The 19837-nt window shown below is 42.6% G+C and overlaps 1 protein-coding gene across 5 annotated transcripts; it reads right to left on the minus strand.

The window, feature by feature from the left end:
• Positions 1 to 3986: 3986 nt before the first annotated feature.
• On the minus strand, positions 3987 to 19506 carry qki2 (QKI, KH domain containing, RNA binding 2). Of its 5 annotated transcripts, none has more exons than XM_056365930.1 (9): positions 18903 to 19506; positions 15962 to 16110; positions 14558 to 14674; positions 11328 to 11471; positions 9906 to 9993; positions 9393 to 9677; positions 8413 to 8436; positions 7667 to 7741; positions 3987 to 5723 (listed from the first exon to the last, which is right to left on the minus strand). In XM_056365930.1, the coding sequence occupies exons 1-9, from the start codon at positions 19042 to 19044 to the stop codon at positions 5701 to 5703; spliced, it is 1047 nt and encodes a 348-aa protein (XP_056221905.1). In that variant the 5' UTR covers positions 19045 to 19506; the 3' UTR covers positions 3987 to 5700. The 5 variants fall into 5 exon arrangements, with proteins under 5 accessions (XP_056221905.1, XP_056221904.1, XP_056221907.1 ...); XM_056365929.1 differs by having other exon boundaries at positions 7667 to 7744; XM_056365932.1 differs by lacking the exon at positions 8413 to 8436.
• Between the last annotated feature and the right edge of the window lie 331 nt (positions 19507 to 19837).

The raw sequence follows: 19837 nt of genomic DNA on the forward strand, positions 1-19837 counted from the left end.
TTATTTGGAGAGGGTTACTTATTTAAAAGTGGGAAATATAGTCACAAAAGCGTTTAGATAACGTTAGTAAGCCCCACGTTTTTACGACACGTGAACAGATCTGGGATCTGTTCGTATAGCTCAAGGGCAAACAGTGTGAAGGAGACAGAGCATCACTAAACCGATCTAGAAGCTGTTTATGTAACTCAAGGGCCAACAGTATGAAGCAGGAGGACACTGCAACAGGCACTGTATTACTTATCTTCATGCAAGCATTGTATTCCATAAATTAGTAGCTAATGTTACTGACAGATATTATAATTGATGGCCAATTTAGCAGCCAATGTTACTGACATTTTATCTTGTGATATTCACGTTAGAATCATTATGACGTCATTAAAAAAAAAAACCTTACTATTAACATTTGGGCAAGACTGGCAGGTAAAGTAACTGTCACTGTTTCATTTCACATCAATATTGAATTTGTGATGGCCAGAATTAGCAGCTAATATTAATGCTATTTTTTCTTTTTCCCTTAGATTGTTGCAGGCCAAACTTAGCACCTAATATAATTTTAAAGGTTTCATTTTAATAAGGAATGTATGTTAAATTGCCAAACCTTGCAGCTAATGTCACACCGAGTTTTTCATTTAATCTTCTCTTTAGAACCTCAGTGGCCAAATTACCAGCTAATGGTAATGACATGTTTCATTTTATCTAAACATTAGATTTGTGGTGGCCAAAGTCTGCAGTTGATGGTATTGAAAATATCATATTGTACCTCTATATTATAGTTAATGTCCAGTTTAGCAGCTAAGGTTACTAACATTTTTTCATGTTGCATGCATGTTGGAATCATTATGTCCCCATTCTTTTCATTTGACCCTACTACAAACTTTTCAGTTTTCACAGTCCTACAATATCACCAGTTTGAGTTTGTGTAGAGACCTCTGGTGCATCTCTGTCCCTCTTGTTGGCACAAAAATCCGCCCCAGAATACTTTAAAACAGAGCTACTGGTCACCTGTTGCAGTTTATTGTAAATCTTTTCAGAGAAAAGGGTGGACATCCCCAAATGCTACACAGGGAGGCAGCAGAGAGCTGACAGTAAAGACAAGCCCAACTGTTGGAGGGTCAGACCTGTTAGATCTGGTGCTCCTCAGTCCTCATTCTAATTAGGCCTGATTTAATTGACTGATTTAGTTAAATTTGTTTCCCATGCAGTCAGGAGAGATACAGGCTGCATTTGCATGATGGAGTTTGCATTAATTAAAGTAAGGAGGTAATACTAGGTTAAATAACGTCCATATGATACCTATCAGGCCATGAAATGCTCGACTCCCCACCTCTCATGCCTGCTGGGTACCTACGCAGTGAGACGACGGGGCCACACACATGCACACGTACGCGCACATTTATGCAACTCAGCCCCGGCCATCTGCTGCCGGTCAAAGGGACAGAGGCACTGAAGGAATTTAGTGTGTTGAATTTCACGAATAACAGAGCATCTTATTTGGATTCTGCCATTGTATGTGTGTATTCAGAAGGGGCCAAGTGGAGCGATGAAGTTTGCCATTGTCGCCCAGTGTGGGTGTTTTCAGACTCTCTGGCATGATCTGTGAGTTAGTGTTCTCTGTGTTACTGCCCAGTGTGCCCACTGTCTTTCCCACAATGCCCCATTCAGCCCTGGGCCTCTCTCTCCCTCTCTCTCTCTCTCTCTCTCTCTCTCTCTCTCTCTCTCTCTCTCTCTCTCTCTCTCTCCCTCCCCACCCCCTCCCCACTCTCTCTCTCTCTCTCTCAGCCGGACCTGCCACCCATTTTGTGCCTCTGGTTAGTCATCATCATCATCATCATCATTGTTGGGCTACAAACCAAATTTTCAGTTGTGGGATAAAATCGCTGTGATGTCATCTTTGTCATCTTTTTCAGCAACTCTTGTTTTCGTCCTCTCCTTCCTCTCCTCTCTCTCCCTCCCTCTCTTTCTCTCTGTCTCTCTGAGCTCCCAAACACAAAAGACAGAGAGGCCACGACAGGACCCCAGTGTATGCTGGTTGTCAAGGAGACAAGGAGACAGTGTTGGGTCTTTAAACTGCCTCAGAGGGGTGTGTGGAGTTAGGGGGAGTTGGCCTTATTTACATGGGAAGAGGACAAGGGAGAGAGGGGTTTGAAATACAACTTTTTGAGCCGTTTCCCTGCAGCTTATAGGACTCCACTGTTATTCGGCTAAAATCATTCCGCTGCCGCTCGGTCATCAAATATTTACCAAGCAGAGGAAATCTGGAGCTGTTCATTATGTGGAGAACGCCGTGCATACATAGCAATGTAAATCAACCTGTCTTTTCCTCTCACTTTCTCTCTTTTTCTCCCACACACACACACACACGCACACACGCGTACGCACGCACACAAACACACTTTGATTTTAAGCGCTGGGAGCGCTGGGCCCCAGTGTTGGCAATGGTGAGAGCTGACTGCAGAATACATTGCCAGATGCTTGAAGAGTGTTTCATTCCAGACTAGGAGAACAAGAAAAAAACAAAACAAAAAGAAAAACAGCACGAAACTTGACTGAAAACAGGAAAAACAGAGACAAGAGTACACACCCATCCAAACACACATGCACCACCACCCATCTCTATCCCCACATTCTCTCTCTCTTTTATTTTCTCTCTCTCTCTCTTGCTATCTCCACTCAGTGCTTCCACTCTGCTTCTTCCTGTCCAGAGGATTGTCAGCAGCGGTCACATTATGTCCTTTCTCTCTCTGTGATCAGGGGGCTGGGGTTGCGGCCGCAGAGCAGGCTCAACTCCAAGCCTGAAGTTCAATATCACCCCTCAACTTCACAATGAAAGCAGGAAGGGCAGGGAGAGGACGAATGAGCCACCCACTGCTGCATTCACCACGGAAAACCCCATGTGATTCGGTTTTTTTTTTTTTTTTGAGTGTGTGAAACTTTAAATGAGTTGTTTAAACTTTTGCTTTTAACTACAAGTGTCAAAGGCTCAAATTACCTACGAGTATTTTTTAACATAATCCCTTTTTATGTTTTTATTCTTTAATGAGCGCAGCCTTAAAAAGAAAAAAAAGTCAAATTAAAACAAATGTATCGACCATGACACATGTTGGTTATTAGCTGTAGGTTTTCAGACTTCAGGGACAGACTGATCCTGTGTAATATTTACTCTGCAGATGTTTGAGGGCGAGCTTGCACAATCAATTTCCCTTCAATTCCCCAGCCATCTAGTCCTCCAAACCTGACCCCCCCTCCTTTTTTTTTTTCTGTTATACATGCGCATGCCTCTGAGGAACCATGGTGAGCTGGGTGTGTTTTGTTCTCTCTTATTACACACATCAATGTCTGCAATGTCCACTTAAAAAGCTGAGGAAGACAGAGAACAGGAGAAAGAACGCAGAGAAAAAGAAGTGGGGAGCAACATGTTGTGGCCTTTTCCCTGCATTTTGTCTGAAGTATCTGCTGTTTTCTTTTTGTCCCTCTGTGTCCAAGGAGTGTTTGGTGATTAGTATGCAGAAAGGAAGCTGATTTGCATAATTAAGTGCTACAGTGAAAAAGCAACAAAGTTTGTTAGTTTTACAACTATGAGTTTAATAGTGTACAAAGAGTTATTCCTGCTCAGAATACTTTAAAAGTTAAAAGTTCATTGTTCAACACATATCTTTTCTTTTTTTTTCTCATTTTTTTTTAGACACACATGTATGTTTTAAAAGGAATCCAAAGCAGAGACAGATACAATTAAAGTGGTTAATAATCACAGAAGTGGTAACAGTTAGTAACCTACACTTGGCACTGAAGAGTAGATTAATGTTGTACTACACTGTTAATTGTCACACGTATAGTATACAAAAGGCACAGAAGGCAAGCAATGCTGATCTCAAAGGCTCAAGTTAATACAGAGAACATCAGACTCCAGTTTCTCAGGACAGAGTGACTACTAGTGACACATGAAGGATAGTTATATTCGTCAAATTATTCTCCGTAATAAGGCATAATGTTCTTATCTGAAAAGGTCATTTAATGTTATTTTCATGTACAAAATAAAATATAAAAATACATTATAAACTTGTTACAGATGTTATGACTCCATGATTTTTTTTTTTTTTTAAACGTCAAGGCATCAGCTGGTTTGTGTATGTAAAAGTGTACCACACCCTCTGAAAAAGCAGATACACATGCAAAAATATATTGTATGTATGGACGACTTCATCTCCAACAAAACAATCAACCGAAAACAAACAAACAAAAAACAAAAAGAATAACACTGTTCTCTGGAGGCATCCAAAAACCTCACATAAACATTTCAGACACTGTAGCTAGAGCTTCAATACTGCATTGCACTTCCAATTCAAATGAGCCACTGGTTTTCTTTTTGGCAATAAAATCTGAATTGGGAAGAGTTATGGATGTAAAGCCGTAAAATGACGACACATGCGACACATTTCCTGCAGTCGTAATTAATCTGCATAAACCCAAATAACATAATTTCATGCTGGGCACAATGCCATGGTGTAGTGATAAAAGATTTAGGTGTAACATTGTTCCATCGCGCTCAATAAATAAAGGCACTGTTGTTCAAGCTCATACAATACTGTAGTGTGAAAAAAGGCAAAGGCATCGCTGTGGAGAAGTCCTCGAGATTTAGACAAAAGAAGTGCAACCTTCCCTCTGCATGTGTGTCTATCTGTAACTGTACAAGCTTAGTATTTATTCTGTATACGTCAACTCAGTATCCGGGTGCTTTACCTTTTAAGAAACACTCAGAGATACTTTGGCATTTTGGATTCCGGTTTGTTATTTTTCCTCATTGAGCACCTGTCGCTTTATGGAGAAAAAGGTTCGGCGCTGGCATTTTGCTCGACTGAACGATGGCTTTTCTTTTTTTTTTTAAGTATTCCTCAAATATGCTACAAGCAGCAGAAAATAGTGCACTTAAAAAAAAAGAAGAAGCATGTGACATTTTAAACATCATTGGAAATCGCACGTTGGTGTTACATTTTGAAGGAAAGCGTGTTAATATATGAACATTTTAACACCATTATAAATTGTTATAATGAAATTAAAGTATGTTGGGCCATAAAAGAAGCAATCCCTTTCAAGAGTGTCTGGAAATTTTCCCATGTTAAGTGAGAGGTGCCTGTTGAGGAAAAATACTACAAAATATCAACATATCTCTTTCAGTTTAGTGTTTATGGAGGGTTTCTGTGGCGGATAAGTAAAATTACCATCATTATCAGTATAGTTACCATGTTATTAATAGAGTCATTATTATTGCGTCGCAATGACTGAGGGTAGGGCAGCTCAGAGAGACAGTTTGGCACAGCTAGGGATTAGTTTAGGAGCCCTTCACCAGTTTGGGGCCCATCCTCAGTAAAGCCTACTGGTTACGGATGGCAATAACTGATACAGATTGGGATTTTGACCGTCGGATGGTTGTAAAAAATTCACAGACTGGCTTTGGAGTTTTGTAAGGAAGGCACGTTTGGTAAAGTTTAGGTTAGGACTTGGTGATGGGCGGGGTCCTGAGGTTTATTCCCATGATCGCTGTCGTCTGGTTGGTTGGTTAGACAGAAGCGGCCGGGTTGTTCCCAATGTGCTGGTCTCTGGTTGGCTGAGCTGGGGGAGTGGCGGGGCCGTGGGCCAATGAGCACGCCAGCGGGCAGAGATGGGTGGGTCATCAGTGGGCGGAAATGTCAGAAGGTCAAGGGGTCATGGGTTAGTTGCCGTGGCAGCTAGAGTTAGACGGACAGAGACGGACAGACATGGAAAGGAAACAAAAAGGGCACATAAAAGGGGACATAAAAAGAAAAAAAGATAGAAGAGAGATTAGTGTCAGCTAGTGGCGTCAGGATGACAACAAGGCAGATCTACTGCAGTCACACAGCATGAGGGGTATTACATAAGAGGCGCACAGCACCTTCATGAGCCCTCCATAACCATTCACAAGGACTTACATCAACAACCAGGTGTTGACGTAAGGAATGGCTGGTTGGCGATGCTCACCTGTGCTCATGAAGGTGTTTGCAGGGTTAAGTTTGAGCAGATACCCCTCCTGTCGCGTGACCGCTGCTATAGTGATACTACTCATGCTAGCTGGGCTACTTGTAGCACAGACAGACAGTGAAACCATGGACAGAGAGGGAGACAGCATGGTTTCATGTGGGTGAGAGAGTGACCTTTATGTCCAGAGAAAAGTGTCTGGGCCTCAGAAATACTTTCGCTTACTGACAAGTAGAGGTGTTGTTTAGCAGCAGGCACAAGATCTTGGTGATTAACAGTTGTGATTAACTGATTATTGATTATGGTTTGATCTATTTGCTATGAAGTATTAGAATAGCACCTAATGACTACAGTAAGCAAAGAGGCACCATAAGAGACAGCAATGAGAGGTTAAGAGATGGTGATTTTAGAGGGACTTTAGGAACAATTTAACAATAGACAGACTAACTACAAGAATTTAGAGGCTTTGGTTTTCTTTAGAGATTTTTTTCAATAGTCATCTTTATTGCCTTTTAGTGTTTTTTGTCCATCGTGTACAACAAGAGCACCACTGCTCACACACACACATATATTGTAGCTAGCTAGTCCATTTCTATTGCATAAAACAGTCACGAGGCCTGTGAATCGAGAAGGTCACCTCATCTTAAATACACAGAGTATAACACTGCCTTCATTGCCACCTTCGCGGTGACTAAAACAGTAGTAGCTACACACTTTGAATAAAATTTGAAGTTTACATGGAGACACTTCATCTATAAAAAGCATACCATAAAAACAAAAATAAAAATTTACAAACTAAAAAAAACTAAAAAAAAAAATACTACAAGTATTTCCAAGCGATCTTGTTCCATAAGCTTCATATAAGCACTTAAATCCTTAAAATCCCTATATACAAATTTATTTTGCAGCTAAATACATGGTAACAGCACCACTCTGGCTAGGAAATATATGAAAGATGTAAACAGCCCCAATGATAAAGTCCAGTGGGCGACTGATAAGACCACAAACAACAGTATTTCATACAAAAGAGCTTGTAACACAGACTTCAGTAGTTATCACACGCTGTGTTTTAGTAGTAAAAACCAAAGATCATATTGAATTGAATGACCTTCAGAAAAAGACAACCACTGTTACTTTAAGTGTCATATAGTCATTGGGCACAACACAGGATTTAATTAATAATAATAAAAAAACATTTGTGGAAATCTACTGGAATGAAATTGGGTATAAATAAATGTTCCCACAGTATTTGTAGGGTCAAAAGTAGTAATGAGGAGATAAACAACAACAAAAAAAAAAGTTTCTGAGAGATAGGACTCCAAATCCAGAGTCACAAGGACCGAGTCACATGAATGGAGCGGTCCATTCTAATTGAGAGGGTCCCGGCCTGCAAGCCGTCCAGTTTATCTAACAGGCGAGCAAAGATAAGCGCTGCAGCTGGCACCCCTAACATGGTTCCTCCCAATCTGCTCACTGCAACAAATACTGTTTCACATTTTACACTGAAGCCGCTTCAGCGTGTGACCTTTTTGCCCGATACAGTTATTTATTTTTTTAGGCATGCCGTATTACAGACACATGTAAACTGAAATTGGTCCATTGGTCTGCATGCACGCACACTAACACACACACCCACATACACATACACATTAAAGTGGCTGGTGAGCTAACTAACCTCTGTCTGTGGTCACTACCCTTTGGTAAGGATGGATTCTCTTGTCGTGGCGTCGTACCTTAGTGGTCATGGCACCTGCTAACAGCCATTGACATCGCCAAAACAGAACACAGAAGGTTACTCATCAGAAAGACATCAAACAGTCCACCCATGGCACCAACATCAGTGAAACCAGGAATTTACAAAGTGTTCAAGGCTGAAGGTGAAAAATAAGCAAAAACATCTCACTTCTAAGAGACAGAATTTTTTTTGTTGTTTTGTGGTCTTCTGTTTTCTAAGGAAAATAATAATCCAAACCACTAATCTCTGACTACGCTTCACTAGTAGATTCAACATCAGCTGTAAGTAAAGTCACTCTATAGCTCTGTGATCAAAATAAGCTTTAACATATTAAATCACAAACAGCAGCACTAAAATAACTATGGGTTCACTAAAAATGTGTTAAAATTACAAGCGGAAGCTGAACTATTAAAAAAAAGTTAAGTAGCTGTCACACCACAACACTAGTCTGCTAATACAAAGAGGAAATTAACAGGAATGGACACTTGACTACAGAATGACTGTCGAGGAATCTGTCATCCTAAAGTATGAGCAAACTCTGAGTGTTTGCTCTGTGGGACAAGTATGTGTGTGTGGGGGAAGGAGGGAGGGAAAGGGGGGGGGGGGGGGGGGGGTCTCTGCAAGCCAGTCCATGTGTGTGCTAGGAAGGGTTGCTATCGCTTAGCCTTTGGTTGGGAAAGCCATACCTGCAAAAACACAGGGAGAAGAGACTGTTAGCCCAGAAATGAGCTTCAGCATCGATCTGTACATGTCGTGGATGTATTACAAGAGCTGGATACGGCAACCAATTTGTCCCAGTGGCAAACTACGGTACTGCAATAATAATGACCTTGTGTTCTGCTATCGACCCTGGTCTAGATTATCTGGTTTTGAGTCGGGTTCAAGTGGTTTTGTTGGGTAAAGGTTTTTTTTCATCTTTTTATGTGATTTAAATTTCATTCATGATACTGGAAACATTAGTTTGACAAGAACACACCAGATGACCCACATCCCACATATGATTGACACCTATCATCACAGAACTCAAAACCATACTCAGGTCATGTGATGGCAACTCCATCTGCTGAAAAAGCTTGAGTTTGGATTTCTTTTTCTTTTTTTTTTGTCAAACAGATGTATTTTATCAAGAAATTTCCCTCTTCCTCTCTCTGACTGAGTCAACAGCATGTCGTGTTACAAGTAGATATGTAATGCCCAGAGGGAAGAAGAGTGGGGAGACAGAGTGAGGTCATTGCATTGCCTCAGGGCAAATGATAAAATAAAGCAAAAATATATCTCCAGGTCCAGGGTTGGGATTTGGGTATGAAATTTGGCAAGCCAGGTTTGGTCTTTCAGACGTGGATACAAGCCAGGTTTGGGTCTCAGTTTTTAGGCACGTGGAATTTAACTGTGGACCAAAAAGCTTCATAGACTGCCCTAATAAAACATGTCTGTAAAGTTGCTGACAGGACAAAATATTAAACCACAAAGATTCTATATTTGTAAAACTTCCTCAAAGCTGTTTTTTGTTAGCGATGTCCCCTCAGTGTAAAGTCTATGGGGCGAGCGGGCGTGGCCAGGAAAAGTTTTTTGCTTGATGAGCAACTCTCATTGGAGCCCAGTATCCAGTTCTCCCAATACATCCATTGCCTATGTATGAAAGTGATGAACTTCCAAATCTACTTACCTAATACTCCAGTTGAGTCAATTGGGTATTCCAATATGGAGGGTGTGAGTGTGTAGGGATAATCGTAGGGTGTGTAGATGATTCCAGATTCGGGCCCTTGCTGCACCAGCGCCGGGTGCGGATTGCCTCCCGGCACGAGGGTGGAGCTCTGGATCTGACGAATCAGAGGCATGATGGTCGGCGTGGTGACGGGGGCGGGGTTGCGCAGAGTGGGAGGCAGGACGGGCGTCGGGCCTGTGATGATCCGGGGCGCCTGAGGGGTCGCTAGCGGGAAGGCGGCGGTGGCTGTGCGGCACACAAAATGCACGATATTGCAAGTATGCGCACACCCACACGCGAGCGCACCCGAAGTGAACACGTACAATGGACAGGGAAGAAGAGGAGAGGACAAACAGACTATTTAACAGGAGAAACAGAGGCATTGTTCATATATACAGTGGACTCCTGTAACAAGACCCCTCCTTTGTCACCCACCAACCCTCCTCCACATGTTAACTGTGATGTCATCCTTACGCGTCTTGACATTGGCGTCTCTGTAGGTCCCATTGAGAATGGCCAGCTCCATCAACTGCATTTTCTTCAGGTTGTCCTCCCCCTCAGCCTGCAACCAACACATGCAAGCACAGCAGCACAGCGCTGTCATTCAGCCATTTCACAAGCCAATGAATCAACTTTTGTGAGAGTCTGGTCAAAAAGTCGGCAAATGTTACAGAATGCGGACACTTTTGAACAATTCTGAATCAATTTAAATGTTTTCAAAAGGGAAAGAAGTATGTTCTTTTTCTTCTTCTCCTGTTTGCTGTTTTTTTTTTTTACATAGTCTACAGTGGAGATGACGAGACCTTGAACACAGCCGCTCCACCTCGCAGGGCATATTCAGTGTCAAACACGCTAGCTTCTTAGCTCCAGTTACAGCTTGGTGAGAAGCTTGACTGATTTACAGTTGGACAGCAAGGTCGCCGGGTTAAACTAACACATATCATTAACTTTAGCTACCACACACAAACACGCACTCACTCACTCACTCGCTCACTCACTCACTCAAACGCAGATTAACAGGTGTTTGAGCTCCTGATTGCCTATAGACACTCCTTGCATCCAATACCGTTCTGGGGTTGGAGCAGGAAGTGATGGCTGATCGCTGCAATAGAAATCCCCCTGCTGGTCTTTTCACTCTGTTTCTATTGTTGTTAATAATGTGGAGGAGATAAAAAGGAAAGAGCCTTGTGATTTCAAAATATGTGCTTCTGTGCTTCTGTCAAACAGGGATAATTTAGAGAGTGCCCCTGTGTGTGTCTGCTCATGTCTGTGCAATGTTCCTCATCATTTGTTATTCGTCATTATCTTTTCATGTACGTATGAGTGAGTCTGTAGGGGGGAGGTAGGTGGGCCGGAGAATGTGAGAAATGTTGAGGAGTGCAATCAAAATGTCCCCTTGTGTGGACAACAAGACAAAAAAAAAAAACCCAGTGAGAAAGAGGAATACTGTAGCCAGTAGTTGGGAATGAAGTGAGTTGTGAACAAGTGAAAGGAGTGATGGAGTGGGGAGAACGAGTGAACAGACTCTCCATTCATTCCCTCAGCCTTTCAAACAACCCGGGGTTACCATGGAAACCCCTTTATGTGTGTACCCTAATTACCCTAACTCCTTACACATACTCTCTCATACACACGGAGACACACACACACACACACACACACACACACACACACACACACACACACACACACACTCACACACACACACACAGAAAAATACAAAAAAGACACAAACACACACTTTTTGGACTGACAATCCCCTTCCCCCTTCCATGCATACCAACACAGTGAACCCTCATCCAGTCACACGCAGTTTTTCCATCAGTCCAGGCTGTAATATCTGACACTCAGGGGGGGGGGTGATGATGATGGGGGGGTTTTCGGACCGATACTCACAGCAGGCACGAGAAGTTTCTTGACCTCGTTGATGGCCCGCTGGAGTTTGATCTTGGCCCGGTTGTGTGTGTCCTCCACCGTGATCAGGACGTGGAGGTCCTCGCTCAGGTGCTCCCAGTTGGGCTTCCCTCGGTTCATCTCCTCCTGGAACATGCAAAAAATTTTAAAAGACTCAGTCTGAATGCACCACCCAAGCTCAGTCCATTACGGGAGAGACGAAACAGGATTTCACTCTTCTGTTTTTGGCACGGCTCATGGATCGGCCTCCAACTGCACACAAACACACACGGGGCTCAAGGTCGTGTAATGCAGCTCTGGAAGCATCACCAAACTCATCAAATATCCATGTTGCCCCTTAAGTGCTTAAACAAGTTTGGTGTTTCATGTTATTGAAGGTTCTGCAGATTCTTTCTCTAACAGTTCCCCAAATCACATCATTTTTTGCAGCTGCTCTTTATCTGTTCTTTTCCCTTTCTTTCTCCCTCTGTTTATCAAAACTACAGCTGGAAAGATTTGTCAGTTAATTTATATTCAGTTGCTGATTCAATGACAATGGCACCATTAATCACTGAATAATCGTTTACACAGTCATTATCAAGTAAAAATACCACACACAGTCACTGTTGCTATTTGTACTTGTTGGTCTCTTTCCTTGTTGTTCATATAACAAAACAGGTACAGTTGTGTGTTTTGGATAACCTTATGTTCAAAATGGTTACGAGAAACACCAAACAGAAGCTGGATTAGCTGCTGCTCTCTGTTTCAGGTCATTGTAATATTGTGTTGTTGTTTTTTTCAAAGTTCATCAGACAAGCAATCAGAAACCAGTCTATGGGCTCTGGGAACTTGTGACAGGGATTTGTTTTTATTTTTAGCCCCATTAACTCACGGGAATGGCAATGTCAGTCCATCACTCCCTGAAATATCATGACCAATTTTGAATGGGTTGTCATGAAGTTTTGTACAGAAATTAACAGAATCCTCTGTCTTATTTGTTTCTGAGTATTATTTCTCAACAGCATTTGGATGGATCACTCTCATATCTATCCATTAAATATGAGGCTACAGTCAGGAGACAGTTAGCTTAACTTAGTTAGCTTAGCAAAAAGACTGTAAATAGCTGCCCAGCTGTTACAAAATCCACCTAATAGCATGTTTAAAGCTCACAGATTAAAATTTTTTTGTTTTATCTGTACAAAAAACAAAGGATGATAATGACACATTGTGCTTTTATGATAAGGGATGCTTGAATATCTTCAAAACGCCCTCCGGAGTGGGAGGGTCGAGTGGGAGTGGAGGTGACAAAGTAAGTTGGGTTTTTTTTTCATGTGTCACACAACAATTTACCACTTTTCACGTGACAGACCAAGTGCAATGCTACTAATGTCTTCCATCAGCGACCGTCACATCTCCACCTTGACCATCGGATTTTCACTCCACCTTCGAGTGCGACCGTTCAGACAAACCACAAACACCAACGTGGACTACAAACTAGTTCTGTCCGAGCATGACCTGACCTTTATGTGCTGGAACTATTTCTTGGCCGGTTGCAGTGACTTGGCCAGGCAAGCTGCCCCCCCACCCCCCCTTGCTTCCAGTCTTTATGCTAAGCTAACCTAAAACCATCGCCTGACTGACGAAGAAAAAGAATAAGTGCATTTTCCAAAACTATTCCTTCAAGTATAGCCTCACAGAGTCACTGACACGCCTCAACTACCAGATGTTAATGAAAATAACTGTTAGTTGCAGCTGAGTTAAAACTAAAATTATGAATCTTTCTATCTCAGCATGGTGTGCGGGGAGATTGTATCCTCTGTGGATGTTTTGTCAAGTGAGATGTATCGTTTTGAAGAACACTAAAAGTCAACATCTTTTTCTCTTCTCCCCCTGTTGCCTCCCACTGTGTCTCTGTTTTCCTTCCTCTCTGTCTCTGTGTGTGTCTATATGTGTCTGTGTGTGTGTGTGTCTCTTGCTCTCTGAGGGGCGTGCGGGGTAGGGAATGTTCTGGAGAGAGAGAAAGAGATAGAGAGAGAGAGAGAGGGGGTTGGTGGAGGAATGCTGGACTTGCTCCACCTGCCGTTTGGAAAGCTTGAGCCGACTCCGTCCAACAGCAGACACCAGGGGAGAGGAAGGGAGGACAGATGGACTGAGCACCAGGACAGGAGAGAAAAACTGAGCACCAAAACCCAGTGTTGGGGAAGGGCAGATAGAGAGATAGATAGATAGATAGATAGATAGATAGATAGATAGACCTCACCCCTCTCTGTTCCTTGCTTTGATTTTTAACTTATTTTGTTTCTTGCATCTGTTACATTTTTATTTTAAACATGTGAAGCCCTCAGTAAAAAACACTTGAGGCTACAACATGTTTTTGCAGGTTTCTACAAATCACATTACAGCTGAACATTTCCCAGAGCAAATCAGTTATTTAAGTTATTTTAACATTTCTGAGCTGATCTTTCCCATCCTGCAGACTGCTTTTGGATTGTGCTCTCATTTGAAAGCCACTGAAAGTCTTCTCAAACACAACTAAACATCATGTCCTCCATTTATTTTTTTTCCCAGTGTTGTTATTGTTGAGTGCTAATGCATCTTAAAATAAGCTCAATTTAAAGCACATCATGAATGTAACTTTGACAAAAATTGCACATAATGTTCTTTCTGATGGGCCAAGTTCAATGAAAATAAATGAAAGCCTGGATATTAAAAAACACTCGAAGGAGTAGTTTGAAATGTTGTGAAACACACATTTATTTGCTTTCTTGCTCATAGTGAAAAGATAGATCATCTCGTGTCTGTACAGTAAATAGGAAGCTATAGCTGGTTAGCTTAGCTTAGAATAAAGACTGGAAACAGGGGGAAAGAGCTAGCCTGCCTCTGTCTGAAACTGACAAAATCCACTCTCTAGCACCTAAAACTCACTAAATGACCTTTATATCTTGTTTGTCTAATTTGTACAAAGAAAATGTGCACTGTAAAAGTGTAAAATGACAAATTGTGGTTTTATGGGTGGTTGTACGCGGGTTTATGTGCCAGACTGTTTCTGAATTAAACAAACATGATGTAGCACTTTCATTTGTGAAAATATCGAATAAGGTGATTTCTCAAAATGTCAAAGTATTCCTTTAAATAAATACATGTTATGTGAACATGCAAAAACAATTATAACAATAAGAAGATAAAAGCATGTAACTTGTGTGTTTTACGAGTGCATCTCTTGGTGTGTGTACCTTCTTCTTGTCTCTCATGGAGCCCTTTCCTCGCACCATAATCTTGCAGCCGGTTTCTGCCTCCAGTTGTTTGGCCGTCAGTCCACGTGGGCCCAGGATCCTCCCGACGAAGTTGAACTACGCAAAAGAGCAAAACACACAGATTAAAAATAAACAGGCCTGAAGGAAGATGGGACACATTTTTACATCACACTCATACTCACACACACACAAACTGTCTTTTTACAATGTGTGTATTTACTGTACATGCGCTGTGTGTGTGTGTGTGTGTGTGTGTGTGTGTGTGTGTGTGTGTGTGTGTGTGTGTGTGGCTTTGAGGTTTGTGCATCTGTGATGTGTCTGTGTTACTAAGAGAGACAAAAATAGCTCATTATATGGGTGCTGGCTGGTGCTGGTGGCATGACAGGACAGCGCCGTTCTCTTAACCTTATCTGTCACTAAGACTGAGTGATTAACTAGACAGCTGCCCCTGTGTGTGTGTGTGTGTGTGTGTGTGGGTGTGTGTATGTGTGTGTGTTCTTTCACCACTGCCCCTCTGTTTTGTCATATACTCCTCTCATAACATTTGTCCAGCTTCTTTTATTCCTCCGCTAAAGTCTCACTGAGTTTAACCAAAGTTACAACATATTCCACGATGACCCTTGTCTCTTTACCAACACACGCAAATCCAGATAGAGGAACTGCTCTCTAAATTTAACCCTGATCTCAACTGTTTTCCAGTGCACTCCTGTGTCTGAGTGTCTGTGTGTGTGTGTGTGTGTGTGTGTGTGTGTGTGTGTGTGTGTCCTGTTAGTCTCCTGTCATGTGAGTGAGGACAGCCTGTCATTGTGCTCGGTGATTGGCGAGCTGATGCATGGGGAAAATCATGTGAGCCATTCAATTTGGATCAACGGAACTCATATTGAAGTGCTTAACCGTACTTGGCGTGAGTGGTGATGTGCTGGATGGTGAAGTCTCCTCATTGCAGCGCACTTGACTTTATATTCGAGGAAAAAAAACTTAATCCAGCTTTTTAAGCTGTTGTTAATATTTATAGTGTAAACTTGAGGCTGAAAGTTGTGTCGCAGCGAGGGAGTTTAAACGAAATCATTACCTTTTTAACTAAACAAAACTTATCTTAACATGAATCTTAAATATTAGTGTAAATGATCCATTTTTATCATATTGTAAACACGGGTCAAGAATCATTATTGATCAATTTTAAGTCTAGATTACATCACTGGGTGTGAGCACAGATGTTCTCAGAGTGAAATCAGCCCTCAGATAAAATGTAAAGCTGTGATTAACAGGAACACTGACTTTTCTGGCAGCCTTTTCTGTAGCTAGGAGGAGACAAAGTGACAACAGCCAAAAGTAAACAGAGACTCTTCTGAAAGGTCAAAGGTCATGGATTTGTCCACTCACGTCAGGGTACTCTTTGACAGGCACGTAGAGCTTCTCCTGCAGCTGAGCCACGGGGCCGATAGCCTCGGGAAGCTCCTCCATGTCCCGCCCGTTGAACATCCCGCCGTTCAGTGTGTCGTTGTACATGTCCTTGCGTACCCTGCCGATTTCTTGGGAAGACGAGACAGAGAGAAGAAAAAAAAAAAAAGTTAAGCTAAGGACGTCCGTGAACATGTCCAAGGGGGACAACAAGTTTCACATTTCTTTAGACCGCCCGTTTTTTTAGGAGGATGACTCACTGTCACCAAAGTTACAGGAGGCTCTGAATGTGACAGTAGACAGACAGGCAGTCAGACAGACAGGCACAAGCATTCTGCACCACAATGTAGAATCTAACCACTGAATGCTTTGCAATCAGACCTCTTCTATTACTGAAAATTTCTCTCTTTCTATTTCCTTCTCCAACAGTGTTTGACACAGATACACACACATACACACACTGTTCCCCTTTCACTCTGTAAATAATGCGAGAGACGAACATACATGTTAGTGGGTGTCACAATGACCTGCTCTACCCTCCGGTGTTTATGAACTTCTGCTGCAGGGCAGTTATTCCACAACCATACAGAAACAGCACTGACAAAACATTACAGCCACAAATAACAGTGATTTTCATTATCGATAAATCTGTAGACCATTTTTCTCCATTTATCAGTTGGCCTATAAAATGCCAAATAATTCCCATCATTTTCCCAGAGTTCTTGTTGACGTCTTCAAGCATCTTGTTTCGTGCAACTACAACAGTGCAAACCCCAAAGATGATCTGTTTACAATAATTTAAAACAGAGAAAATCAGCATATTCACACACTGAAGAATCAGCAACCAGAGAACTGCTTGAATTCTTGATGAAATTAATCGATAATCAAAATGGTTGTGATCGACTATTCGAATTGATTGTTGCAACTGTAGAAAGCACAGAAATACACTAGGCATCATTAATCTGTAATTATCAGCAGTAATGATTGTAATTTGCTTTCTATTTTGATTTTAAAACAAACAAACAATCAACTAATTTTAGTGTTGAAATCCATTTCTTAAAAGGTCAAATTTAGGGCTTAGGTTTGGTGCAGAGGTAACATCATAGATGAGACTATGTCTGCCTGTCTGTTTGTTTAGGGTTGTCTCAATGACCGATGCTAGCCTCTGATGCCTTTGTAATGACACGCTAGCACAATAATAACTGACTGCTGCATCACACAAACACATACGCAACACATGCACACAGACCCCCAGTTTGAACTTGCACACACACACACACACACACACACACACACACACACGACAGAATAACTGCCTTGAGGCACAAATATCATCTGACCTAAGCAGGCTGACAGCCATGTCTCCCTGCTCTGAGAGTGATAAGTCTGACCATAATAACTACAGTAGGAAACTATAATTACAGACACAGCTACAGTGACAACGACGATCCTCTAATAACCTATTCTGACCTGTTACAGACCAAAACACACACACACACACACACACACACACACAAACACAACAGAGATCTGCACAGACAAGCAGTGTGTCTGTCACGCCTCTGAGTTAAAACAGGGAGCAACTTGCTGGAGGAAAATGAGAAGTGAAAGAAGAACAAGAGACTTGAAGGAGAGTAAGATAAAGGGGGCAGCTGTGACAGGCCTTATCTTAACACTTCAACCTGTCCTAGGTTTATATATAGGCCAAAGAAACATGCACCGTGACAGAATGTGTGACTGGCAGGCTTTCTTATTACCCTGCACAAAGTTTTTTGGTACAGAGCCCTTATGCCTGAGTGCCCCGTCCACATAACTCAGGCGGAAGATACAGCCTGGCTGAAAATGGGCATGGTACAAAGCCTTTCACTCTGACCGTGGGTGTCACATTATCATGTGTGAGGGATGAATATGCTCGGCCTTCAGTCTTCAATGTGAACACAACTAGAGATGTTAAGCTGACCTATTTGTCAGGCCGCAGAGGTCGTCTAGTATGAGAACAACCTTGCTGCGTCATGAGACTTGTCACAGAGCACAAAGTCTGGACCTCAGTGATCCTGATGTGCAACAACAGTAGCAACAAGAGGCCCTTGATAGCTTGTAGCACAAGTGACATTTTAAAAAATGAATAAATGATGCCACTACGCAGTTCTGGGATTCCTGTTCACGCCTTTTTAGTGTTATTTCAAAGCTGCTTGAAAAAAAGTGTGAGATATCAACAAGTGAAGTGCATTGATCTGCTGTGCAGACAGCGTGTCTTTGGAGGCTGTTAGTAGCCTCAAATCAAATATTTTACACTGTGACATGCTCTCGTTCCTGCTCAGGGATGGGCTGCAGCATTCACATAAGCCTGCGCATTAGGTCACTGGGAAAGACTAACAACTGTCTGTTTGTTCCCATCAGCAACTGACTGTGTGTGTGTGTGTGTGTGTGTGTGTGTGTGTGTGTGTGTGTGTGTGCGAGAAAGAGAGAGAGACAGAGAGAGAGAGAGAGGACTTTTGGTGTGTGTGTGTGTGTGTGTGTGACAGAGACTGTGCTCATCTGCTGCTCTCAACAAATTAAAACTGTGACTCCAGGCAATTTACAAATCCTATCCACATACAGTTTTATAGCATTTTCTGTATCTTTATTGTGAAATCTATAAGCCACATGTCTATGAAGTGTAAAGCACCCTAAAATAGTGTAAGTGTGGAACAATTTATCATTAGCATCTTTCAGAGTTGGCTGGGGTAACATTGCTGTCACGTTTCCCTGGAGCCAGTGAGGACTACCTGCAGTTAATGCCTATTCAATAAAGTGAGTCAATAACAATCATTTTGATTAACACGGTGAAACTCGGTGTGTCCAGCCAAGGAAGAGGTGGACTCGTTTCCTCTGTAGTGTGACAAGTTGTAAAGGTGTGGTGGTGAAGGGGGGGGAGCGTTACCTTCATCCAGCAGCCGCTCCAGATGCGTGAAGATGCCGCTGAAGTTGGGCAGGGAGCTCATCACCTTCCTGTCGTTCATCAGCTGCATTAGATAGTCCGGGTTGGACTTGGGTCTCTCCTTCACCTCTGTCTCCCCGACCATGGCTTTTGATTCAATAGTAAAGTGACCTAGCTAAGTCGAAAAACTTATGGGAGATTTCTTTTTAAAAAACACACACACGCCCCGAGAAAAGCAACGCGAGGACCCCAGGGGTTTCCACCGACCCGCTGACCGCCTCTGTAGCAGGCGGATAAAACTCAAATCTCAGCTTCGGTTAAATCGACTGTCCTTCGGTTAACGTTTCGTTTGAGAGTCCTCTCTTCTTCCAAACGCCCCCCTCAGTCCGACTCTCTCCAGACTTTGAAAAAAGTTCCTTTTCGGGGGGAGTTTGACTCTGTTTGACACTTCAGGCGACACTTTCACGGACTCCACGCACTTCTTCAGCAGCTACAATTGTACCATCTGATAGTCTCATCCGCCCCGGCTCCTCCGCTTGTGTCCGCCCAGTGTGTCGGTATTCTGCAGCGGGGATCGACTCCCAATCATATGATTACAGTATAGCAGCAGCACGAGTGGGCTGCTGGGAGCGCGCTGCGCGTAGCCGCTGTCAGAGGGGAGGAGGCTCGTGCTCGTCCCCTCAGCAGCCCCTCATTGCCCCCGCCTAGTCTCTCTCTCTCTATCTCTTGGGTGCTCACACACGAGCACGCACACACCCCACACCCACGGTAAAACAATATAACAGCTCTGCATAGGTATGTACACCTGTTCTGCAAAAGTCACTGTCCATCACTTATCCTGTGAAGTGTGTGTGTGTGTGTGTGTGTGTGTGTGTGTGTGTACATGTGCCACCAAGTGCTGTGCTTAAGTAGCTTGCAATTTTTAAGTACTGAGGAAA

The sequence above is a fragment of the Seriola aureovittata genome, chromosome 21 (assembly GCF_021018895.1).
Source record: "Seriola aureovittata isolate HTS-2021-v1 ecotype China chromosome 21, ASM2101889v1, whole genome shotgun sequence".
NCBI lineage: Eukaryota > Metazoa > Chordata > Actinopteri > Carangiformes > Carangidae > Seriola > Seriola aureovittata.

Coding starts and splice junctions, on each gene's coding strand:
- qki2 (XM_056365929.1), bottom strand. CDS start 19,044: ATGGTCGGGGAGACAGAGGTGAAGGAGAGACCCAAGTCCAACCCGGAC. Junction 9,678..9,905: donor AGACGCCAATGTCAAGACGC/GTAAGGATGACA, acceptor TGTGCCGCACAG/CCACCGCCGCCTTCCCGCTA. Junction 7,745..8,412: donor TTCTCCCTGTGTTTTTGCAG/GTATGGCTTTCC, acceptor AATGGCTGTTAG/CAGGTGCCATGACCACTAAG.